Source organism: Terrapene carolina, unplaced genomic scaffold, assembly GCF_002925995.2.
Source record: "Terrapene carolina triunguis isolate 2854851 unplaced genomic scaffold, T_m_triunguis-2.0 Scaffold68, whole genome shotgun sequence".
Lineage (NCBI taxonomy): Eukaryota > Metazoa > Chordata > Testudines > Emydidae > Terrapene > Terrapene triunguis.
In genome coordinates this window covers 41045699-41072614 of record NW_020664419.1, presented here as the reverse complement: position 1 = coordinate 41072614, position 26916 = coordinate 41045699, and the positions used below count along the sequence as shown (strand labels likewise).

General features: G+C 41.9%; 1 protein-coding gene across 2 annotated transcripts in view; it reads left to right on the top strand.

The window, feature by feature from the left end:
- ST7 (suppression of tumorigenicity 7) overlaps positions 1 to 26916 on the top strand; it is a 245792-nt gene that overhangs the window by 200056 nt on the left and 18820 nt on the right. The window contains exons 10-12 of one of the 2 annotated variants that reach the window (XM_026648736.1): positions 2747 to 2819; positions 4410 to 4512; positions 23212 to 23347. In XM_026648736.1, coding sequence (XP_026504521.1) covers positions 2747 to 2819; positions 4410 to 4512; positions 23212 to 23347 — 312 coding nt within the window. Of the gene's footprint in view, positions 1 to 2746; positions 2820 to 4409; positions 4513 to 23211; positions 23363 to 26916 lie in introns of both variants that reach the window. The other variant, XM_026648735.1, reaches the window with a different exon arrangement.

The window sequence follows — 26916 nt, the reverse complement described above, 5'->3', positions numbered from 1 at the left end:
CCTGCTTTATGGGAAGGAGCGTGCTGCCTATGAAAATATATTTCTAGGGATTTCAAGTTAGTATAGTCCTCATGTCCTGGTTTACTGGTGTCAAACACTTTTAGGCCCTGATCCTGCATCCATTGAAGTCAACAGCTAAGCTCCCACTGTCTTCAGTGGTACAGGATTAGGCTCTAACTGATGGATGTTTCTGAGTTTAGCATAGGCAGATATTCCCCATGTTGTGATGCTGGACTGATGGCTGTAAGAGCTTGGAGAAACCCTTTTCACAAAAGAAAAAAAAATTATATCTGCTACTTCAAAACTCATTAAAAGCTGTAAGTAGATCAGAACTCTGAAACAACAATTTTCCATTTTTAACTCTGCTCCCAGAAAGACACTCTGCTTTTTGCTCCTTTTGTGATTTGATGAGTAACTTTATGTTGCTGAAAGGCTGAAACTGGTGTGATCCAAAAAGATCAATTCTGTTTCTTGAAAGTTCTTAACTCCTAATATCAAGAACAACCTGGCATAAATATGGTCATTGGAACAGAACATAAATATATTCACCTACTGCAATGATGGATGGATGGATCTGTAGCTAGTTTCAATTATAGCATAGTAATGTCCATATCTCTCATTCCAACACTGCCATGCATATTGTTGATTTTAATTACTAGTCACTATAATTACATAGTTTAGTGACATTATAGTTGGACCTGGTTTGTGGAAACATACAACGTTAACTCCATGAGTAGTACCTGTAGCATTAATACATTAAAAAAGACAATGTAAAGAATTAACAGTTGGGACTTTCAAAAGTACCTAAGTCATGAAATCCTGCTCTAACAGAACAATGTTCCCTTGAGTTGCAAACTGATCATGAATAAGTAAAGTAAAAAGTCGTGTCCAGTGAGGCATGATTTATCGATCCTCACTCACCTTCTTCTCTTAGGAGCCCTCTCTTGCAACGTGCTAAGCGTTTCCTCTGAGGATCTAAGTGTCCTTCACTCCAGTTGACCTCAGTAGAAGTTGAGGGCATTCAGCACCCCTCAAGCATCTCTCAGCACCTCACATAACTTGGTCCTTAGTGCTACTTCCCAGTGTCCTTCATTATTCAGTATATCAAGAATAGAGTGAGTAAGAGTTACAGGTTTTTTAGAACTGTGCTCCAGAGTTTAGAATCATAGAAGATCAGGGTTGGAAGAGACCTCAGGAGGTCATCTAGTCCAACCCCCTGCTCAAAGCAGGACCAATCCCCAACTAAATCATCCCAGCCAGGGCTTTGTCAAGCCTGACTTTAAAAACCTCTAAGGAAGGAGATTCCACCACCTCCCTAGGTAACCCATTCCAGTGCTTCACCACCCTCCTAGCTTCCCCAATTCTTGCTTAGAACCATAGTCCCACTGTAATTATATAAAGTATATTTATTTTAGTGGAGTATATGTAGTATACACATTTTAAATAAGCTATAATTGTAATGCTTTTACAGGGAATAGTGCTTCCTACAGTGAATAGTCCCATTGCTTTAATGAGCTCTATTCATGGTAGTAGGCATTATTTTCAGTGATACAACAGCTGTTTACAGGAGTAGGGCCTTCGGGTACGTCTACACTTACATCCGGGTCCGGATGTAAGCAATCGATGTTCTGAGTTCGATTTATCGCGTCTGGTTAAGACGCGATAAATCGATCCCGGATCGATCCCGGAAGTGCCCCGGATCGATCCCGGAAGTGCTCGCCGTCGACGCTGGTACTCCAACTCGGCGAGCGGAGTACGCAGCATTGACGGGGGAGCCTTCCTGCCGCGTCTGGACCGCGGTAAGTTCGGACTAAGGTACTTCGAATTCAGCTACGTTATTAACGTAGCTGAATTTGCGTACCTTAATCCGAAGTGGGGGGGTTAGTGTAGACCAGGCCTTCATTTCTTTCTCACTCAGCTGTTATCTTAAATGTAGCCTAAATGCTAAACAGTTTAAAAGACGGTTTATAATATCTGTCTAGGAGAGCTAGGTAACGTAGTGTAGAATTAATTTCTGCTTTTATTACAGTGGAAGCTATTGGACCATATTCATTTGTACCCTCCAGATCTTTGTGCCACTCTGGTGATGAAAAGTAGCCATAAACCTGACTGAACTAACTGTGTAAGCCGGGTTTATAGGTGACTTGTGTCACTGGAGCAGAACATACCAGTTATTATGGCCCAGTGTTTCCACAAGCGGCAAAACATATTACACTGCTGTTAATATTTAAATGCCGTAAATTAGTAAATGTTGGCTTGACTTTCATAGTCATGATTACTAAAAGAAAGGAAGGGAATAAGACACAGTAGATAGATACTCACCAGCTGTTTCTGGATATAGATGTATTTCCTAATCTACTGAAAGAATTTACCTTTTCTAAGTTGCATATGTGTTTGTATATGAACGTAATGAATTCTTTAATTCAATCCCTGTAGTATCAGAAAAAGATCACTCTGAATGTGTTTGCTAATTAGATCATTTAATGACTACATGGCACAATCAGATTATCATTAATTCAGGGTTTAAAAATATGATAATTCTTATTTGGGTGGCATTTTCAAAAGCACCTGATTGACTTAGGAGCACAACTTAGTGCTCCTAAATCACTTGGGTGTTTTTGATATCCCGCTATTCATTAATTTAGATATTATGCTGACCTGAAGAATTATTCCAACATTTATTTTCTCTTTCTGCAAATGTTCAAGGGTTTCAATATTTATTTATTCTGTACTTTCCTTTCAACAGATATAAGCTTACCAAAATCAGCAACGATATGCTACACAGCTGCACTGCTCAAAGCCAGAGCTGTCTCTGACAAGTAAGTCCATAAGAACTTCTGACCAGCAAAATTCCTTACTGTAAACTCACTAATGTTTAACTGCAGATTTCTCTTCAGTGACCTGGTGAGGTCCCACACCCTGAAAACCTGATGTCCTAGCAGGAGAAATTTTGGCCTGCAGCAAATTTAGAATATGGTTTTTATAAAGAGGAATTTTCACTAATTATCAAATATTGTACCTCACAATGGTTAAAAAGGGGAAAAAATGACTTCAATTAAATTACTTTATTTTAATTTTTATTTATACTATCTGGCTGAGCAATGGCTTCTTGGATAGTATTATAATGAAAATGCATCTGGGAGGTGCTGTGTGGCTGGTCATCTTCACCTTGTATCAAACAGAACCAAGAAAGGTAAAATAACATGACTGCACTAATAGCAATTTTCTTCGACAACTACTATCATAGCAGTGTTCATCTACTTGATTTTAGGCAGGTAGATTTAGCACTTACTATGTAAGGGTTCCTGACAGGTCAATGGAAATAGATGGTATACGTGTTTTTAAAGACACAAATGTTTGCTTATTCCTGATATGGTTTTCTCTTAGGACACAGCCCTCCAAGGTTCTGAGCACTCCTATGTGGTGCTGAGTGTCATCGACTCCTCCTGAAGTCAGTTGGAGTTGAGAATGTTCAGCCCTTCGCAAGAACGCTCAGCACCTTGCAGGATCAAGCCCTAAGAGCCAGATTCTGCTCTTGGATGCGTGCACACAAATCCCAAGCTGGAGGAGTTGTGTATATGTATCTTGGGGGGGAATGTGGCCCTAAAGTTGGAAAGCAAGTGGAGTGGAAAGTCGCTTTCTTTCCTGACATCAGACAGTTTGCTTTTAAGTGAATGTGCACTTCAAGATCTAAGTAATTTTCTTTCATTCTTTTTATCCTGTAGATCGCCAGTACCTACTGCAACATCTTTCCTCCCTACACAGCGACTCCAGCTTGGGAGGGCAGGGCTAAGGTTGTCACAGCTTTCCCTGTGGTGTCTGCCTGCCAAGTACAGCTCTGGAGTTAGCCGTGGGGTGTGAGGTGAGAAAGAGATTGCATGGTCTGGTTTTTCATTCACTGGGGCAGATGATTTGCCCACAGTTTGGGCATCCAACCCTTGCTGGTACAACTGAAAGTAGACCACCCGCTACTGCTGCTGTACCATGCTTTAATCCCAACCTGACCCAGGGGCATTGGGTTGGGAACCTCCCTAAAATCTCCCCAAATATGTTTTTAATAGAAAGACGCTAACAATTACTTAATATTATTTTCTATTTTTTCGGAAACTTCTGCCTTGATAAACGCCCCAAGTAAGGTACTATAGAAAATTTAGTTTAGCAGCGTAGAAAGAATTGACTGTTTGAACTTACTTCCTGCCATGATTAGATGCAAACATGCTTTCCACTTCTGCAGGGATTTTCATTGGCCTTGATGTAATAGGTCATTCAGAGTTTCCATTTACTATGGAAGTTTGGAGAGCATAGGAAATTGTCTCAGCCTGGTTACAACGGCCCTTGGTCTAGATTTCTTTCTGGCTTTTACTTGCTAGCATTTCTGACCTAATGTGTTTGTTTCTTTGCTTTTGCAGATTTTCTCCAGAGGCTGCCTCAAGGCGAGGACTGAGTACAGCAGAGATGAATGCAGTAGAAGCTATTCACAGAGCAGTAGAATTTAATCCACATGTGCCAAAAGTGAGTATGAAGAAATCACTGTCATAAATTTTAACAAAACAGGAGACATATCCTTTGGTTTTAAAGAGGTAGAATAGCACGTGGTGGTTGTGGGAAGGAGAGCAGACAGAGGAGGGTGAAGGGGCTAATGTTTGTACCCTGCTATACGCATGTGGGGAGCATTTGAAATTTCTCGTTAGATACCATAGGAAACAGACTTGTCACCTAATATTAGGTCTTGAAACTTTAAGTATTAACTGATAAAAGTCTGTCAGTCTGAATATCAACAAAATACTGGACATTAACAATAGGCACCCTGATGCCACATTGATGAACACATTAGAAGTATCCATGTAGATAGATTATTCCTTAAATAATCGTATACAATGACAATAATAGAAAAGATCTTCAGGTTAAAAAAAACGGTTGTCTGTATTTCCTGGATCACACATAGGATATATTTTCAGCATGCTGCAAAGGGACTTATGTTCACATTTCCTGTTATGCTTCATATAAATTGTATTTGTAACTCTTCATGCAATGCCCCACCATTAAAACTCCAAACTGTTTAGGGCTTGCTCATTCGTAAATGAAAAATCACAGAAAGGACAATGTTAAAGGTGGAAAGGATTTTTTTTATAATTCCCTCATTCCCTCTCTAACTATACATCACAGCAGTAAGACTCCTGGCTTCTGAGCACTAATAGCTAATGCTGCTGCTTATTTTCTCACCTGATCCTCAGCACTATGCAGGACCACTGTTAGCAGTGGCAGATAAAAGGAGGATGCTGTGTGAACCAGGAGACTGTGTGAACATTGGCTGATGGATACAGTTGAGCACCAAATCCTCAGCCCTCCTTCTTTGCCCTTGTCCATGAGGGGTAGGAGATAACCCCACACTGCCCCTCTCACGCAGGAAGGTCCCTTCCCAGAACTGTGCAGAGATTAAATACTTTCCCTGTAAGGTCGATGTACTTTTTGCCTTCTCCCACTGACTAGCCACTAACCAGCATGATTCTTTTTAGCAATTCCAGCCTCCACTGTAACAACCAGGAAGCATGTTTTACTGGTCAGTCATTCCATCTCTAGTGGCAGTAAAAGGAGAAGATGATGATATCTTACATTTGCAATCCCAAGGCATTTTACAAATGTAAACCCATGTAGAAACTCTAGACAGGAATCACTTAACCTGCCACTGAAATGCAGCCATCTCTGGGGTACAATGCAGCAGTTGTTTTGACAGCCCACAACAACACTTCACGGTAGATTAGGAGAGAAAAATGAACAATATTATGTTCATTTGAAAGAGCAGGATGGTTAATTTAAGTAAACAAACATGAATCAAGTTGGAATCTGATCGAGACACCATAATTAACACTCTCAATCTTATGAAAAATGCAGTAGGATCTTTAATATTCCCAAATGGTCGTGATTATTATTAATTATTTATTTGTATTATCATAGTGCCCAGAAGCCCTAGTCATGGACCAGGACCCCACTGTGCGAGGTGCCTCACAAACACAGAACAAAAAGACAGTCCCTGCCCCAGAGAGCATAATCTTGAATTTCTTTTTTTCTTGCCTCAGCTGAAAGAAGCCAGTCATTTTATAGCATACGGTAAAGGTCCAAGCAGGCTAGTGTATTGCTATATTTTTCAGAATATACTTGGAATGGAAACTTAAACTCCAAAATGGTGGGGCAGTTTTGCACTGCTGAGACTTACGGATCTGGGTATGGGAGAATTCCCCGCCATGTAGGCAAATCCTTGGATGGCTTTAGAACCAGGGTAGCAGTACCTTTTGCAACCCATTCCTGACTGCTGGTGCAAGGGCCCTGGCCAAGGAAAAGGCGAAATGGCTGAAGGTCCCTTATTGCCTGACAATCCCTGGTGGCCCTAATTCATGTTGCTATTCTAATTTAGAATCAGGGGATCACAAAGGTGGCTTAAGGTCACCTTTGCGCACATGCATGCACATGAATATCCAAGCTATGCTGAATACTTCATGGCCACACTTAAAGAGCGGGAATCTAATTTAGTGATCAGGGTAGAAAAAGGAATAGAAAATGGAACATGCATCAGTTATCACGTTTGCAATGTAATAAAAGGGAGTAACAGGTGCATCAAAACACCCATTATAATATTAAAACTGTAATGTGTAATATAGTTTAACATACAGTATCACTGTAATTTCATGTACACATACTGTGCTGCATTAGCTAAAAGGTTAGCAAGGGAGATTTAGGTTTGATATTCGGAAAAACTTTCTAACTGTAAGGGTAGTTGAGCTCTGGAATAGGCTTCCAAGGATGGTTGTGGAACCCCCATCATTGGAGGTTTTTAAGAACACACTGGACAAACACCTGTCTGAGATGGTCTAGGTTTACTTGGTCCTACCTCAGCGCAGGGGGCTGGACTTAATGACCTCTCAAGTCCTCTTTCACCGCCTATATTTCTATGATTCCATGAATCATTTAGCAATAATATGTTAGCAGTAATAATGTTATGCAAATAATATGAATATACACCATCATATTCAGCCTTAATTCTGACTGAAATAGCATCACATATCCTCTTAATGAAATTTAGATAAGAAAATTTAGCAACTTGCAGCACAGGAAAGCTAACAATGCCACATTGCTAATATGTGTTGCAATTGGCATCAGAGCTTCTGCAGGATTTCAGTAATGAGTCTCTCCCTCTTTAGAATAAGAAAAAAATAAGTTGTACTGATGACACCAAAAACTGAGTAATTGTTTGAAGTCTTTGGAAAGTCATCTGCTGAATATGAGCTTCCAAGTGCAGTATTGTGGCGAAAACAGCTAATGCAATCCTTGGATGCATAAACGAGGGAATTTTGAGTAGAGATGATATTTTACCTCTGCATTTGGCACTGGTGAAACCTATATTGGAATGCTCCGTCCAGTTCTGGTGTACACAATTTAGAAATGTGTTGATACATTGGAGAAGGTTCAGAGAAGAGCCACAAGAATGATTAAAGGATTGGAAAAATTGTGATTGATTAAAAGAGCTCAATGTATTTAGTTTAACAAAGAGAAGGCTAAGGGGTGACTTGATTACAGCATTTAAGTACCAATATGGAAAACAAATATTGATAAAGGGCTCTTCAGCAGATAAAGGTATAAGGGCTGAAAGTTGAAGCTGGATAAATCCAGACAGGAAATAAGATGAACATTTTTAACAGAGAGCAATTAACTTTTGGAACAATTTACCAATGGTTGTGGTGAATTCTCCATCACTGGAAATTTTTAAATCAAATTGGATGCTTTTCTAAGAGATATTTTCTAGTTCAAAGAGGAATTATTTTGGGGAAGTTCTGTGGCCTGTGGAGGTCAGACTAGATGATCACAATGGTCCCTTCTGGCCTTGGATTCTATGAATCTAGGCAAGTTCCCAGCTGCGCCATTGAGAATAGGCAGGGAACAACATTACTGAGGATGGAAGGTATAAATGGTCCTCTGCATTTCTTTGTTTTCACAATTTCCAGCCCAGATACTTGCAACCTAGCATCCTCAGAGCCAGTGCATATCCCAGAATGTTTTCTTCATCTTAGAATTAAAGTCTGAACTAGAAAAATGAAATTCAAAAGAGAACTCTCGAGGAAACAGGAAAAGATGGGAACGGTGCTGGAACCTTGTGGGAGGGATTGCTGAGTTAGACATAGAAGATATAGGGTGTCCAGTATCCACCTGTAACCTGATACCGCTTTATTTATGACAGACATTGAGTTCCAATATGCACTCATGCACTCCTCCATGTTCTATTTATTTTTCCCTGAGAGAGGTAAAGTCTTTGCATGGCTGGCCTTGAAATTTTCCTAACGTCCTTAAAATGGAACATTTTAAATAGTCCCAGATCCCAGTGCTTATGTACCAGTATGATACGCACCTTAGAAATACCTACTCTAAATATATAAACCAGTTTGTACTGCACCATTCCAAAGTACTTTTTAGCATTTCTGTAATATAAAGAGATTCATATGAGAAAAGGCAAATACAGTGACTCTTTCCCTGAAAATCATTTCCATTAGGTAAACTCATCTGCTGTCCCTTACAAGTGGATTTGAACACAAAGTCACTGATTTTTCTTGGGCCCTTTGGAAATAAGGAAAATGGAAATGGCTAGCAAGCTTAGGCTGGCCACAGAACTTTGTGTTTCATATCAGCTTAGCAGTCACGAACCTCTCTAATCTCCAGTATCTGTTGGCAGCTTGACAAAATCTGAATCTTTCTATTTGGAAAGGAGGGACATTCTTTAAACATCAGTGATGAAAAATGCACATAGATTTTCACCTCTGTTGTTGTCACTGAGGTGCACCTAATTTCACGGATGTTAAGTGACTTCACATCACCCTGGGTTTCCCTTTGTAAAGAGCTAACATCACCGGAGGTTCCTTTTTCAAAGGCTTTATATGGCTTAAGGCAGGGGTGGGCAAACTATGGCCCACATCTGTCCCGCCTGCCGATTTAATCCAGCCCTCAAGCTCCTGCTGGGGAGCGGGGTCTGGGGCTTGCCCCGCTCCCGCGCTCCAGCCGGGGAGCAGGGTTGGGAGCCTCTCCGTGCGGCTCCCAGAAGCAGTGGCATGTCTCCCTTCCGGCTCCTACATTTAGGGGCAGCCAGGGGGCTCTGTGCGCTGCCCCCACCCCAAGTGCCGATCCCGCAGCTACCATTGGCCAGGAACTGCAGCCAATTTGAGCTGCAGGGGTGGCGCCTGTGGACAGGGCAGCACGCAGAGCCGCCTGGCTGCGTCTCAGTGTAGGAGCTGGAGGGGGGACATGCCGCTGCTTCCGGGAGCTGCTTGAGGTAAGCGCCACCCTGAGCCCCTCCCATGCCCCAACCCCCGCCTCAGCCCTGATCCCCCTCCCGCACTCCGAACCCCTTGATTGCAGCCCGGAGCACCCTCCTGCACCCCAAACCCCTCATCTCCAGCCCCACCCAGAGTCTGCACCCCCAGTCAGAGCCCTCACCACCACCCCCACACACACCCCAAACCCCTGCCCGAGCCTGGAGCCCCCTCCTGCACCCTGAACTCATTTCTGGACCCACCCCAGAGCCCACACCCCCAGCCAGAGCCCTGACCCCCTCCTGCACCTCAACCCCAATTTTGTGAGCATTCATGGCCTGCCATACAATTTCCATACTCAGATGTGGCCCTCGGGCCAAAAAGTTTGCCTACCCAGGCTTAAGGTCTCTCTTAAAACAGTGTGCATTGCTGGAAGGTTTTTTCTCTGTTAATAGTTATTCTTGGCACTGGGCACCTCCTCCATTTTTGTTGTGTTTCAGTGACAATTTCACTTTCCTCTTACACCCACCACCAGCCCAATGGTGCCTGAGGCACTGGTGACATTTGTTTTGCTGAGTCTGGCAAAGTGGTTCAGACACACACACACAGTGAGGGAAGTTTGACAGTGTCCTTTTACTTGAGCTGACATGGGGTCTGTGAGAAGGAACAGGCTGGGCAAGCAGAGACTTTTCAGTTAGTACGAGAGAGAGAGAAAGAGCAGGTGAGGAGGCAGTGTCAACACCAGGAGTTGAAGTCAGGACAGGGAACAAAGAAAGCAAAGTGCCGTATAAATGATGATAATAACTAATGACATCAAAACTGAATTGGCAAGTCTTGTGCTGGGAATCTTGTCCTAAAGATCTGATATATTGGATCATGTCATTGTTATCCTCATCTTCCTTCCCCACTGTCCTTCTATTCTTTGTACCTCTCACCTCTTGAATCAGAGATGGTCAAAAAATTTAAAATTTCAACAAAGTATTTGCGATTTTTTAAATGTTTTGCAGAAAAACCTTATTTATCAACCAGCTCGTAGTGATTGAAATTCTTCTGCATTTTTCAACCATGTCTCTCTTAAATTAGGTTGCAAGGACTGTTTCTGCTACCTAGCACCATAAAGTGCTGTTGCTGACAGGGCCTTTTGGTGCTGCCGAACTACATATAAAACAAGGCTTTTCCTTTTCTAAAAATAGTTGTATCTCCAGATTCTTGCAGGCATCATTGAATAAGTGGGGCTGCAGGAGGGATTTGAGTGGAAAAGGGTAGTGTCATTAGGGACTAGCTCAGAGAGAGTGCTCCATGCATAAGGAGCGGCATGGAAGAATGCATGGAAACAGTTTATATGTGTGTGTAAAATACACACACACACATACACAAAGATTTTGTAGGCACTCATTTTGTAGGTACCTGACTCAGTACACTCATCTGTAAGGCAGCCATCCCAAATTCGTGCTCATAAAGTATCACACCTGTCTCTGAGGTGTTCCTTATTCATGGAACACCCTTTCTGAACTGATCTGCAAGGCCACTACCCTCTGTGCATTCAAATCCCTCCTGAAGACCCACTTCTCCTGTGACACTATAAGAAATTAGCCATCCAATAATGGCAGGAAGAGAGCCAACAGAGGATCATCTATGAAACTAACTAGAAGAATAACATTAGAAGTGTGGCCTACACAGAGTTGCCCTAGTTTTTACAAGCCAGGTTTAAATCGATTTAAGATTGTCCACACCAATATAACTAAACCAATTTAAAAACTGATTTTACTTTAACTATTTTTAGTTTTGTGTGTTGACAAGTCCTTAGCAAAATATGGCCAGTCATCACCTGAATACCCCTTCCCCCTTCTCTTTTCTGATTGTCTTTTTAATTTGTCTTCAGAGCAGAGACAATGCCTCCCTGTTTGTGCAGCACCTAGTACATTGTAGAAATAAATAATACAAATAAATTAATATGCCACGCAAGAAATTCATGTATTCTGCGTATATCATGTGTATTACAGAAAAGCTATTCCAGAAACATTTTAGAGAGATTTTAAACAATTTAATGCAACTTTTAAAAAAATTTCTTCACCCATAAAGTTGGACTTCTTAATTACTATCAGTCCAATTCTACAGGCATCAGAATTGCAGAATTACCTAAAATAGCTTTTCTGTGCCTGTAAATATCACAACTTTAAAGTCCAGTATCTTGGAACTTACTAAGGATAATGCTATACATCTCGCAGGGAAGCTGAAATCTCCCTTATTCCAATGGTATAAAGCTCTTATATTGTAGCTTACATGATTGTAAGACTTTACTGTCACTGGTGCAGGACTGAATATTGCCTGTTATGGGACTCGGGTGTAATTTTACAGGGAAATTGCACATTTGGGAGAAAGGAAGAAACACTTCTTAGGTTGTTTGTTTGGGGTTTTGTTATTTGGGGGGGGATTATAAGAAGACAGCTATTTGAAGCTTCTCGGCCATTTGGAATGTTAGAAGTTGTCCCAATAGAGGAGGATTAGTGGTCAGAGTACAACTCTGCAATCAAATAAATTATATATATTCATTCGTGTTAACGAAGTAGCAAGAGTCTGTACGTGACTTCGTGATTACACTATATGTGTACATAGAAATGAAGTTAATCATGAACTGAAAGCTCTTTGGAAAAGATGCCCTCTCTACCTATCTGTTTGTACAGCACTTACCACAAAGGGGCCCTGATTCTGATTAGGTCTACAGGCATTACAACAATACAAATAATAATTTGCATTTTAGGCTCACTGATTGAGAGGTATACATCCATATGTATACATGGTGGATTATGCATTGCTAGACAAAATATGGCTTCATTAAATAACAATGCAAACCCAGACCAAGCTGGGAAAGGCAGGCTATTTCAAAGCTGGATTATCACTTTCAGTTGCTGGTTTTAGTGGTAGTATTGTTTACATTTATATTATGGTAGCACTAAAGGCCAACCAATTCAGGGGTCCCATTGTCCTAGGTGCTGCAGAGACATAGAAAATGTCCCCGCCCCAAACCGCTTACAATCTAAAAGACAAGACATAACAGGTGCATGAGATAACAGCTTGGTCAGGGTGCGGGTGGGGAGTCAGAGTAAGAAAAACAGTAGGATGGTTGTTGAGTTTTATAGGTGGGGCTGGTAGCACCATCTGTTGTTAAGATTGCCTGACAACTCCTTTTTTAGTTGCTCATATTTTGCTGAAATTTTCCATGCCAGTTTTCTGCCTTAGGCCGAATTTTGTTGGAAAGTTTCAGCCAAAATGTTTCAGCCATTTTTGAGAACGAAGCTAAAGATGGTTTTTCAATGTTTAAAAAAAAAAAAAGTTCTGGCTGCCTTTCCTGTGATAATATCTAGTGTCCCCATGCTGTGCAGCAGGGTCTTGAAATTTGGCATGGGGTATGGCCTTTGTGCCATGGATGTGCCTTTTGCTTTTCCTGTGAGAGTCTTCCCAAATTCGGCCAAATTATAAGCCTCTGAAAAAATCACAGTTCACACATGCTCAGTGGAGACTTATTAGAGTTTAGAAGGCTAAAATCTCCAGAGATTCTGTCTTCAGTGGGCATGCTCGAGCCTCTCACAGCTCATAGTGCCGAGCAGAGTGCGCATGTACCATCCCTACAGTAAGTGAGAGATGTTCTATATCTCTCCCTGGGCTAGATGGGTGCAGTCAGACTTTCCCTGGATTTGGCTGCTCTAGGCTGGGGCTGGGCCCCAGTACTGAGAGCAGGGAGCCTGTCTCTCCTGTGCTTTCAGTGGTCCCCTTGCTGGCAACCAGGCACCATGGAGGAGTAACAGCCTGACTGGGAGAAGGGAAAGGAGTAGATTGGGACAAGGATCCTGGCGAGGCTGGTACTCAAATGGGTGTGGGAAGAGAGCTGTGACTGGAAGTTGGAGGTGGGACTAGTTGGACAAGGAGACTGGGGCTGAGGACTGGAACTGGGAGCCGCAAGAGGGCAGGGGAAGCTGGAATAAACTGGGAAAGGAGAATGGGACTGTGAGTCAGGGAGAGAGACTGGGACATGGTGAGGGAAAGAGGAGGCGAGATTGAGAGCCAGTTGGCCAGGTGGGAGGGGAACACTAACATCAGATGAAACACTGAGGGGAGGAAGAAGACTGGACAAGGATAGTAGGACTAGCAACAAGTGGATTGGGATGGGGAGAGTGGAGACAGATCTGATGACGAGCTGGGGTGTGGAGGGAGAACTGGGACTTGTGGAGTAAAGAGACTGCGGCATGTCACCAAAACAAAACTTTTCACAAGGGGCCACTAGCATAACATATATATAACATAACATAAGAATGGCCATACTGGGTCAGACCTAAGGTCCATCTAGCCCAGTATCCTGTCTTCCGACAGTGGCCAATGCCAGATATCCCAGAGGGAATGAACAGAACGGGTAATCATCAAGTCATTCAGCTCCTATCGCCCATTCCCAGCTTCTGGAAAACAGAGGCTAGGGACGCCAACGGCATATTGGGCTGTATTAGTAGGAGCATTGCCAGCAGATTGAGGGAAGTGATTATTCCCCTCTATTCGGCACTGGTGAGGCCACACCTAGAGTATCGTGTCCAGTTTTGGTCCCCACAGTACAGAAGGGATGTGGACAAATTGGAGAGAATTCAGTGGAGGGCAACAAAAATTATTAGGGGACTGGGGCACATGACGTACGAGAAGAGGCTGAGGGAACTGGGGTTATATAGTGTGCAGAAGATAAGAGTGGGGGGGATTTGATAGCAGCCTTCAACTACCTGAAGAGCGGTTCCAAAGAGGATGGAGCTAGGCTGTTCTCATTGGTGGCAGATGACAGAATAAGAAGCAATGGTCTCAAGTTGCAGTGGGGGAGGTCTAGGTTGAATATTAGGAAACACTATTTCACTAGGAGGGTGGTGAAGCACTGGAATGGGTTACCTAGGGAGGTGGTAGAATCTCCATCCTTAGAGGTTTTAAGGCCCGGCTTGACAAAGCCCTGGCTGGGATGATTTAGTTGGTGTTGGTCCTGCTTTGAGCAGGGGGTTGGACTAGATGACTTCCTGAGATCTCTTCCAACCCTAATCTTCTAATGATTCTATGCCCATCCCTGCCCATCATGGCTAATAGCCATTGATGGACCTATCTTCCATGAACTTATTTAGACTAAACGTGTGCCCCTCATATTCTGGATGCCTGACTTGAGACTCAGGTCTGATTCAATGGGATGTCAATGGGAGCTGTGCTTTGACTATATATAATACTAAGTACTCTGAAAACCAGGCCCCACATGTCTCAAATTGAGCACCCAAAATTAGTGGACACTTCTGGGTAAGTTTTGACCTTATTCTCTCTGTGCCTCAGCTCCCCCATCTGTAAAATGGGATTATAGCTCTCCTTCAACTCACTGGAGTGTTGTGATGCTAAATTAATGTTGGTGAAGCACTGGGATACTATAGTCATGAGTGCTATAGGAATACCATGAGAAAATTAATAATTCTGTCCTCGGACCAGGGTTTGAATAGTCTGCCCTAATTAAGGCCTAGGGCTACATATTGAACAAGGAGGCTAAAACAAAATACACCTCTACCCCGATGTAACGCGCCCCAATATAACACGAATTCGGATATAACGTGGTAAAGCAGCGCTCCAGGGGGGCGGGGCTGCGTGCTCTGGCGGATCAAAGCAAGTTCGATATAACACGGTTTCACCTATAATGCGGTAAGATTTTTTGGTTCCCAAGGACAGCGTTATATCGGGGTAGAGGTGTATTGAAGACCTGCTTGTAAATTGAGCGCCATCCATTCCATGAACTGAATAAAGCTGGCATCCTTGGAAAAACTAGTATGTGCTCATGTAATTAGAGACTATCATAATGCGTATGCACAAGGGGGCTAAATAAAAGTTGCACAGGGAACCTTAATTCTGGCATTTCCTAACTTTAGTGCTTGAATTTGCAATGTTAATAATGTTCTTTTAACATTAGTTTTTTTGTGTAATAGTGGTAATAGATTTATCTTCAGCAAAATTGCCACACATCCCGTAGGACACAACAAAATGCAGCACTTCTTGACACAGGAATCAGTTGTAGAGACTAAGACAGGAAATGCAGCCAGGTACAGCAGCATCAGTCCTTTATTTATTTTCCATGGGCTAGACTGTAGCAGGGCTATAAGGAAGAGTAAGATTCTGTATAGACACACCGGGATGTGGAAGGGAGTAAAGTCCATACAGCTTTGCAGGACCTACCCAGATATTGGGTCCAGCATGGTGGGGGGCAGTAGGGGCTACGTCCCTGATTTCCCCATCCACGCACCCTCAAATCCTATGATAGTGATAGGCACAAGGAACTCAATCTATTTAGCTTCACAAAGAGAAGGTTAACGGGTGACTTGATCACTGTCTATAAGTGCTACCATGGGCAACAAATATTTGATAATGGGCTCTTCTGCCTAGGAGACATAGGTATAACAAGATCCCAAGTTCAAAGCTAGACAAATTCACACTGGAAATAAGGTACACATTTGCAATAGTGAGAATAATTAATCATTGGAATAGCTTCCCAAAGGCTGTGGTGGATTCTCCATCACTGGCAATTTTTAAATCAGTTGGATGTTTTTCTAAAACATATGCTGTAGTTCAAATAGGAATTATTTTGGGGAAGGTCTGTGACCTGTGTTTTACAGGAGGTCAGGCTAGATGACCACAGGGGTCCCTTCTGGCCTTAGTGGGTTGGGGGTAGGGGGAGAGGCAGAGAGAGATGTGGAGTAGGTTGAGGAGTAATGGTTTCCCCCCTATACACACACTACCTGGTTCCCAGTAGGAATGGGGAGGGTAATGGGCCTTTTACACTATGCTACCCATCTTTCTTACTCCTGCATTACCACAGAAAAGAGATGCTTCAGAGAAATTGTACCTCTCTGAGAGCCATTCCCTTAGAGAGCTTCTCATGGAGTGGCACACTACTTGCCACCCCATGTGCTGGGCTGAGTGTAAAAGCTCTATAGCCCTAAGTTATTTCTTGTTATTAGCTAAAATAGATAAGGAGTACTTGTGGCACCTTAGAGACTAACATTTATTTGAGCATAAACTTTCATGGGCTACAACCCACTTCATCGGATGCATAGAATGGAACATATAATAAGGAGATATATATACATACAGAGAACATGAAAAGGTGGGAGTTGCCCTACCAACTCTAAGAGGCTAATTAATTAAGATGAGCTACAGCCACAAAAACTTATGCTCAAATAAATTTGTTAGTCTCTAAGGTGCCACAAGTACTCCTGTTCTTTTTGCGGATACAGACTAACACGGCTGCTACTCTGAAAGCTGTCTCTTTGATATGTTGCCTATTTAGCCTGTTAATCGACTTTTCATCTGCATTTGGAACTGCTTCTAGTCTAGTGTAGTGTCAGACTGTTGATGGGCCCAACTGGGAGGCTTTTTTTTTTTTTTTCATTCGCCAACTTTTGATCTTGTATTGATCCCTGGAGCCAGGATCCCAGTGAAGCTGGGGAGAGAACGATAATTCTGTTTTGCAGGGAAATTCAACATTTTAGGGGGTGGTTCTAACTTGGAACGAAATCAGATTTCAAAATCTCAAAATTCTTCAAGAAATGGAATTGCCATTCTCCACCCAGCTCTCATCTTGACATTAAACCAGGACCTGTTCCTGCATGACCTCCATATGGGGAACTTCCATTGAAACATTGTCAGTTCTGTGCACAGAGGGTGGAATTGACCCAAGTGCAGAGGACCAGAACAAGACTTGTTCTGAGGGCTTAATAGGATTTCAGTCACGTAGAGGCCTTGTGCCAACCTTCTGCATAAGGGTGAATTTCACCCAAACGACTTGCAAGATTGAGACCATGTTTGGGAAAGTAACCACCACCAACCCTGATCGTGTGTGGTACTGAGTGCTGCACCTTCAGGCCGACGGCTGTTAGAAATATCTTCTGAGTATTGTCATTTTTGGAACTAGGAATAACATGGAGTGGGAGTATAATTGTATATATCATCACAGTTAATTATTGGGTCCAATATTTATTAGCAATTTTCAGAAGTTTTCTTGTTTTGTATCTGTTATTTTTAATTTAATTTTATTTTTGTGACCATGAGGAGACAACAAACAGTAGGTAGGAATCAAAGTAACAAGATTTAATCCAAGAATTCTTTGGGAAAAGGCACTGCTGTTATATTTGTTCTTCTCCAGATAATGAAGTATCTTTGCAAGGCTTTTAATTTTTCCTTTAATTCAAATATTTAAATGTTAAGAATCTGTCTTGCCACTTATTCTAATAGTTGCAAAAGAGAACACTGAGATAGGAGTTAGATATTCTAAAATTGTAAAAATCAAGATAATGCTTTGTAGTTAATGCAGATGTGCTCCTTTCTGCTAAAAGGTGGAATCTTTGCTTTGAAATATGCAGTAACATCATTTTAAGGGAACCGATAAGAAACATTTCTGACTTCTCTGCAGCCCAGAGGCATCCCATCTCTCGTGACCGATGAGTCTGAAGTCAGCTTTTCATTCCACTCTGTGTGCAGCCCTTGATTCCTTTGACTCCCCTCCCACACCAAACTATCCATCCGATTAAATGTTTGCTCCCAAACCAGTCCACCTGCTGTTCTCACATGTGTAGTTGAAAGTCTCTAGGTAAAATCCAAGTATCACACAGACTTCCTCCACGGCAAATTCATCCCCCCCTCCTTCAGTACTGTTGTCTACATCAAAAACAGCACTACTTCTCCCTCCTGGAATTACACACTTATTCACCTTTTCCTATTCTTTAAGCCCCTTTCCTCATCTGCCCAGGTCCTACCCGATTTTTTCAAGCAGAAGATTTATAAAATCTGTGATGGCTTCCCTGTAATAACTCCCCCCCTTCTTCTCCTTCCCCTCTGATCCCGCCTCTTCCTTTCCTTCTTACCCTTTGCTGACTCTGACATCACATTTGTTTCCTCTGCACCTGTCCTCTCAACCCCATCCCTTCGGGGTTATTGACCCACCATGCCTAACACTTACTCTCGCCCTCAATCTTTTCCTCTCTTCTGCCTCTCATTTGCTCTGCATACAAGCATGGCCTAGTGTCCTCCATTCTCAAAACCAGCCCATGAACGTGACTGTGAAAGGATTATGCCCCCCTACACCCATTTCACTTTGGTCTCTAACTTGGCCCTTAGTGAGTGCCTGTTCAGCTCTTTCCACTCCCTCTGCCCTGCGGTGGATTTTGCAATCCTTGTCCTTCCAGACCAAAGCCAGGGTAGGTGTCTGCATTCCCAGCCCCTTTTAACTTGACAAGCACTTCTGGGTGTGGGGTGGGGCACTGGCTTGATTCTCTTTTTGAAGGCAGATGACCAGTGTGACACACAACAGCTCTTTCTTCAAAAACAAGATACTTAAATAGTAGAGTAAAAGCACAGAGTAAAAAGGAGATTTACAGACAAAACAAAGTTAACCACATTTCTTTCTTGTCTAGGATTGATCTTTGCTATAAGCTTACCAGGCAGGCTGTCTACCTTCAGTTACCTCAGAGAGAGCATGTTTCTAGTCCATCATGCTGGGCTCCCTTGTCATGCATCTCTGGCTTATGTTCAATCAACCCTTTGTCATCAACTTATTCCCCTGGTGAATGCATTTCCCTACTCCCACCAAAACCAGTCTGCTCACCCCTCCAAAGTTCCGATATAGGTAATCAAATAGCTCCATGTATTATAACAGCTCTTAAACCAAGACTTTATTGCTTTCTCTATCTGTGAGGATGTTCTCAGAGCGCAGACAACCCCCATGCAAAATACATATTCAGGTGTGGGATATAGAAACCATATTTTGGTAGCAGATCATAATATTCCATTAAAACAGGAACATCTATCATCTGAGTATCACAGTAACCTTTCTGCCATCCCACATTAGCATGGCCTTACCAAATTCACAATCCATTTTCATAAATTTCACAGTCATAGCATTTAAAAAATCTGGAATTTCACAGTTTCAGATATTTAAATCTTAAATTACACGGGGTTGTAACAAAGCAGGAATATGTATTTTAAAATGGTAAAATATAAACATGTAAAGCCCTTTAGTCAACGTTTCTCAAACTGGGGTCCCGATGCTAAAGGGGGTCAGAAGGCTGTTGTAAAGGCGTCATGGTATTACCACCCTTACTTCTGTGCTGCCTTCAGAACTGGGTGGCCAGAGAGTGGCGGCTGCTGGCTGGGCACCCAGTTCTGAAGGCAGCGCTGCTGCCAGGAGCAGCACAGAAGTGAGGATGGCATATTACCACCCTTACTTCCGTGCTGCCTTCAGAGCTGGGTGGCTGGAGAGTGGCGGCTGCTGGCTGGGCACCCAGCTCTGAAGGCAGCGCAGAAGTAAGGGTGGCAATACTGCAACCCTCTAAAATAGCCTTGGGGTCTTTTGGGTCAGGACCCCCAGTTTGAGAAACACTGCCTATAGCAGGGGTAGGCAACCTATGGCACGCGTGCCGAAGGTGGCACGCGAGCTGATTTTCAGTGGCACTCACACTGCCAGGGTCCTGGCCACCGGTCTGGGGGGCTCTGCATTTTAATTTAATTTTAAATGAAGCTTCTTGAACATTTAAAAAACCTTATTTACTTTACATACAATAATAGTTTAGTTATATATTATAGACTTATAGAAATAGACCTTCTAAAAACGTTAAAATGTATTACTGGCACGGGAAACCTTAAATTAGAGTGAATAAATGAAGACTCAGCACACCACTTCTAAAAGGTTGCCGATCCCTTGCCTATAGCATAGGGTAAAAGTACACAAAAGACCAGATTTCCCAAGGGAGACCAGATTTTCATGGTCTGTGATGTGAGGTCTATAGATTGCTAATATATAGGGCCCTATATATTAGCAATAGCAGTAGTATAGCTGGTCTGAAAATTTCAAAGTTTTTGAAATTGTGTCAAAGAACATGGAGGAAATTGTGCAGAAATGTTCGCAATTTTTCTCTTCCCTTTGCTGACCAGCTCTAATTATTCCTTGTTTCTGGTAACATCCACAGCATGCTAGGTGCTCTGCAAACAGGCAAGATTAAATGGTCCATTTTCAACTGCTGCATTGACTTCATCTCTTCTAACTCACTTCTGCATCCCCTCCAATCTGGCTTCCACCCTCTCCATTCTACTGAGAATATATTTACCAGATGCTCAAAGTACCTCTTCCTCGCCAAGCCACAGGGCCTTCACTGCATCCTTTCTGCTGCCTTCTTTACTGTTGATCACACCTTTCCCCTTGACGCCTTATCCTTCCTTTGCTTACATAGCCATGTTCTCTCATGGTTCTCCTCCTGTCTCCCTTACTGCTCTTTCAGGGACTCCTCTGGCAGCTCCTGTCCTCCTTTCTCTCCAGGTTTCTCTTTTAGTATGTTCCTCTTCTCCCCCTGCACCTTATCTCTTGCCTACCTTCTCTGCTCACCCGGTTTCTACAATCCTCTACATATGGATGATTCAGAAGTCTATATCTCAAGGCTTGCTTTGTCCCATTCCATCTAGTCCCACACATCTGCCTCTCCTACATATTGCCTTGGAGGGCCTACTGCCAGCTCACACTCAACACGACCAAAACAGAGCTCAGTCATTTACCTCCTACAACCTTCACTTTTCACCTTTCTCCTTTCTTTCTTTCTTTCTTTCTTTCTTTCTTTCTTTCTTTCTTTCTTTCTTTCTTTCTTTCTTTCTTTCTTTCTTTCTTTCTTTCTTTCTTTCTATCTCTCGGGCTTGCAATCTTGGTGTCCCCTCTAATTCCCTTCTCCTTCTCTCCACACATCCAGCCTGCCTAAATCTGGTGGTTTCTTTTAACATAATCTTACTAAAATCTCTCTTTCTTTCTATCCTGATGGCTAATGTGCTTGTGAAGCCATTGTTATTTCCCTCTTCCTTCGTGATACCCAAATCACTCGCTTCTAATCCATCCAAACACTGAAGCCAACATTATCCTTGCCTTTGGATCTGACCACGTCACCCCACTCTTTAAATCAGCCCACTGGCCATTGCCTGTTGTATCAAGTTTAAAGTTCTCATTCTAGCCTTCAAGAGCCTGCCTATCTCCACTGCAGTCTAGAACTGGAATCTTGTCTCCCATTGGTGTTCAGTGTTCTCCCTCACCCGCATCACCCTAGCCCTGATGACACCTTCATTTCCTTCTGCCACTCCCATCTTCGTACCTTCTTCTACGCAGCTCTTTATGTATGGAATACACTCCCTGTATCCATGTGATAGCTCCCCCTGCCACGAACATGCACACACATACATTTTTATTAAAGTATTTCTAAAGATTCCCTTCTTCTACAACACCCACAAATAGAAAAAAATGGAAAATATTAGATTAAGAGGGTCAGGAGGATAAGAGGTTTATCCAAGGTATCTCCGTCCTCTAGATCTCCCAATGGATCTTGTCTGTGTTCAAGACTGTAAACTTTCTGTGCAGAGCACTTTCTTGATAACTGAATCATACAGGGCTGAGCACACTGTTGGCACTTGCAGAAGAAGAAACATTTATACATACCCATAACTCACCCTTTTGTAGTGCAAGGTTATTACTGCTCTGCATCCTAGAAGTAGCACTTTGGTTGTTTATTCCTTTGCTTTCATCATGACCAAACAAGTCATTGGGGAATCAGAAGCGGGTCTCAAAGAAGAACAAGTCATTGTTTAATAACAAACTCAACTTGTCATCGTGATCTAAGTTAAGGCTTTGTAACTGACGGAGAGAAGGGTAGGTCAGAGTTCCTCTTTTCCCCAGTGCTAAAAACACTGGGTTAATACAGTTTCAGAAGACCAAGAAGCAGGTTGTGGAGAGTTTTTGTCTTCTTCCCTGAAGATGAACCCAGGTCCTGGCACAGAGCCACTTTGCTCTACAGCAAAGAAGAAAGAGTAAGTTACTTGAAGTGGGCTATGTAAAGACAGGGAAAGACTACTTGTCATCCCTTTCATGGTAAAGCAGGCTGGGAAAGGAGAGGAGTCTTTAAAATACAGATACCTCTCTCTCTCAAAGAATTGTTAGGCAGATAGCACCAAAGCAGAAGGAGTCATATGCTGGTCTGAGAGTCACCCAGCAGATGGAACTTATGGGGAATGTAGATAGAGGCTCAGAGAAGCTCATCCATTTGGACAGATTTGGGGGCTTTAACTACTGCTGTATCATGGACATTCTTGGGATTTCTGTCACTTTATATTTTGGGGAACTTGTCTGTGTGTTAGACATTGGTATGTCCCATGTTGCAATAAACAACTTGGCCTACGTTTTCTGAAGTGATTTTGGGTGCCCAGCTTGAATGGTGAACACCCATCCTCTGGAAATCAGGTTGTTTTCAGGTGTTTCATGTTGTGCACCCAAAAATTGAGGCACCCAAAATCACTGTCCATTTCTGTCCTCCTTTGTCCCACCATCCTGACACTGGTGCAAACTTTACCACATTCATATCCTTGATAATACACTGATTGTAAGGAAATAGTTTTATGAAGACCTTGTGTATGAGCTAAAATTATTGTCCATTTCTTTGGCGAGAGGCTAGATTCTTTAAGCACCTCATTACTTTCTCACATCATTTCTTGTATTATAAATACTTTAATTCAAAAGCTGTTGTAATTCAAGCATCCTGTCTGTTGTGTGAGGGTTTTTTAAATTTCTCTTTCTCTTTGATAAGAGAGACATCTCATTTTGAAATTCTCTGTGGTCCCCAGTACAGCTGAAGAGCACAACATTAACCATCTGGTGGCATATTTTAGTGTTTGGGATAATTCAATAATTATCTTCAAGTGCAGTTTGTGATGTTACATATTTGATGAAACACTTAGGAATAAAAGTACTTTAGAGAAATAGAGCTTTCAGTGTGCATTGAGGAATTGCAAGCAGCTACTGTGTTTATTATTACATCTGAAATAATTGTGTTCTCTCTTTCTATTGCAGTATCTACTAGAAATGAAAAGCTTAATACTGCCCCCTGAACATATTCTGAAGAGAGGGGACAGTGAAGCAATAGCATATGCTTTCTTTCACCTTCAGCACTGGAAAAGGGTAGAGGGGGCACTGAATCTCTTACATTGTACGTGGGAAGGCAGTAAGTAATTCTCTTTCTCAGAAACATTTTACAGGAATTGAAACGATTTAACCACATATTTCCATGAAGTATTATGAATAAATAATCATTTATACGGTGCAGCACCTTCCATCTAAGGCGTTCATAGCACTTCAAACCACTAATGAACTAAGCTTCACTGTACCTCTGGGTGGTAGATATGTATTCTTGTTTCATTCTGTAGATGGGTCAAGTTGCCTTTCTTCAGGTCATGCAGGGAAAATTATTGGCAAAGTTGGCAAGAGAACACAGGAGTCCTGATTCCCAGCCTCCTTCTCACACCAGTAAACCACTCCCTTTGTGGAAAATTAAATGTTTACAAACCCTGTCAATGGCCTCTAATGAATTTTGGACCCTCAAATTCTGTGCTAATTACAAAGCCAAATATTGTCTAGGAAATATACCACTAACAATGAGGAGAGTTTTATGATAAGTTTGTATGAGCTATAATATTGTTGTTCAATAGAACTGCGTAGGTTTTTTGTTGAGTCTTGTTGACACAGATCCTGGCCCCACATACAGCCCCTTTGTGTTGCTACAGAGATGCAAAGGGACTGTAAAACTATCCTAACTGGACAGCTGAGGGTTCCCCAACATGTATGAGGGTTCCCCAACATGTATGGAATCCCCCTATAACACCTCCTTCCCACTCTGCCCCTGGTGTAAGGGTCATGTTCCCAGGAGCAATAGGGTGCAGTGCCAGTGCCACTGTGCTCTGGTGATCCCCAGCTGGCATAATGTCAGAGGAACCCTAAAGTCTGCTGAACTCAGTGAGTTTTGGGAGCATAAGGAATGTAGGATCATGCCCCATGGAACTATGTCTCCAAATTCTGGGCCAGGATTAATATACTATAGTATTCCCCCCAGGGACTGCATTAGGGTGACTAATCTGGAGTTCAGTTTTACCTTTACCATTGTCAGTTTGCAAATACAAACTTCCTTCATTTAACTAAGGGGAAGAAAGCAAAGCCTTGTGCTTAAAGCACAGCACTGAAGACTCAGGAGATCTGGGTTCTACTTGCTGTGTGACACTGAGCAAAATCACTTATCTTCTGTACCTCATTTTTCTCAGGGTAAAATTGGGATGATAATTTCTTTCTTCACAGAAGACTTGTGGAGCTTAGTTCATTAATATTTGAGAGCCTGATACTGAAGACACTATAAAGTATAAAGTGTATTATCATGATTAAACCAAATAAATCAACATAATGTTTTGTATTCAGTAAGCTCTATTCTTTCCACCCTGGTGATAATACATTTGAAATATTTTGTGTGTTTTCAATAACTGTGTTGAATTTTAATTTTGTAAAGTGTTTTCACCTTTATAACTATGTACACTTGAAAAAGAACCCCCAGGAATTTAAAAAAAGTGGTGTTTAGAATGACCTTCGGTGAGATTGTCTATAGTGACTTTTTTTTCTGTAATCACCTTTCACTTCCCCTTTTCTGCTCTGTTCTTTTTCTGATTTCCCTCATCTTTGCAGCCTCCCTATATTCCATTCTTTCTGTCCTGTTTTTCTCTCTCCATTATGTCTTCATTCAGACCTCACCGTTAAAGTACACCTTTCCCACCATGCCTGTCACACTGATAATACACCAAAGAAATATATTTGACACAAGATTAATTAAAGTCAATCATTCTCTCATCAACCACTGGCCTGAATTTTGTCTAATCTAGAGGGAAAGGAATGCATTTGTGTCTATGTATTGTCACACTCCCTGCAAACTGGTGATGCTCAATAAATAATTCAGTTTCCTTGCTGTGTGTGGTTTGCTCCATTGTGTTTGTCCCGTGTGTGTGTGTGTGTGTGTGTGTCTCTCACTCACACACACACACACACTTCAGTATTCTACTTGTTCTCTCACTACTTACTTATTTATCCCCAGCTCAGTCCGCTCCATTGTTTCCTTTGTCATCTCCTATTCCTTCCCAATGCTCACTTTTGATGGTGTCTCTTCCTCTTCTATTCTGTATTGTTTCTTCTCCTCCACTGATCATTTCATAGCAATTGTATTCAGAAAGGCATTACCACAAGATCATATAATTGCTCATAGTAATTTCTTGCTCAGGTTCCTATTGAAGCATTCTTTGCTTTGTAACAATGGGACCTCTAATTACAGTTTGACTATTTTCTCTTTTTCTTCCCTCCATAGCTACTTGAAAATGTATTTTATCCTACACAGGGGTCAATAAAAATAATGGCCATTCATTTCCAACTTCTAAAAGGAACAGCTGTAATCCGTTTTGCATAGCTATTTCAGAGAAATGTAAACAATGGGCCAAATCCAGAGGGCCTTATTCAAATTTTTACTCCTTCCTCACTCAGGCAGATTCCCATTTATTTTAATAGGATTTTGCCTAAGTAAAAACTGAGTCAAGAGCTCAGGGTTTGGCCCTATATTGGTATCTTTCAGTTGCATATCTCTTCTTTAATTAATATTCCTATAGATGTTGTAAATTAAACATTTGATTATATTGTATTCTATCATTCTGTCAGTTTCATGTCACTTATATGCAAACAGCTTCCTTGGCATCTCTGTTCTACCAAAATTTAAATTCATATGAACCATGGCAGAGGAATAAAAACTTAACTGGGTCCTAATTCTTCCTGGCAGTGTACAGTACATTGAGTGCAGCAATGAGTGCAGTACTTAATCACTTGCTGATGCTCTCTGTACTGATATCTATCTACATAGCAATAATATCTTAAAATTATAGCATGCCATTAAGTTACTTAAATTACCAACCCCTGTCACTTTACCAGCTTATATGTAGGAAGTTAATGCCTAAAAACGCATATTACTAAATTTTATCTGGGTGGGACTTGGACAAAGATAAGTACTAGCATTTCTTAAAGTAAATTACTTTGTGGTACATTTTCACATTTGCTTCTGGGAGGAAAGCAGATTGTTCCTTCTATGGCAAGCTCTAACTGAAACATGTCTAGAAAACCTCATTGGCCTAGCAGTCAGGAAGATCTGTGGTATTTTTAACCACGAAATAATTGTAGGCCTCCCTCTCCCCACACTCCCCCCCCCCCAAAAAAAACTGCACTCTGCAATTCAGAAAAGAGTTAGTTTTAAAATAATAATAATAATAATCACATTGGAATATTGGGCATTTCCTGGCATTGTTTCAGTTTTCCACCAATCAAAATGCACTTCCATTTGCAATAAAACTCAAAAGCCCAAATGATGCAATATGGGAGGTTGTTTTGTTGCAGATGTTATATGCAGAAAAGTCCTTAATTTCACATATGTCTGAGTTTCAAAGGTTTCCAAGATGAATGACCCATTACTGACTCTGTCCCTAAAATTTGACCACATATTCTCCAGTGTAACTATGAAGGTGAAAACAACGGATTTTCTTCTCCCAAATGTAATGGTATCTTTTGCCATTCAACTTTGTGTTTGTTAGCTAGCCTCTGTGTTATCTGAATTGTTTTGTGGACAATAGGGTTAGATAATACAGTAGTGGGGCAGGGAGTTCACACACACACACACACACACACACACACACACACACACACACACAC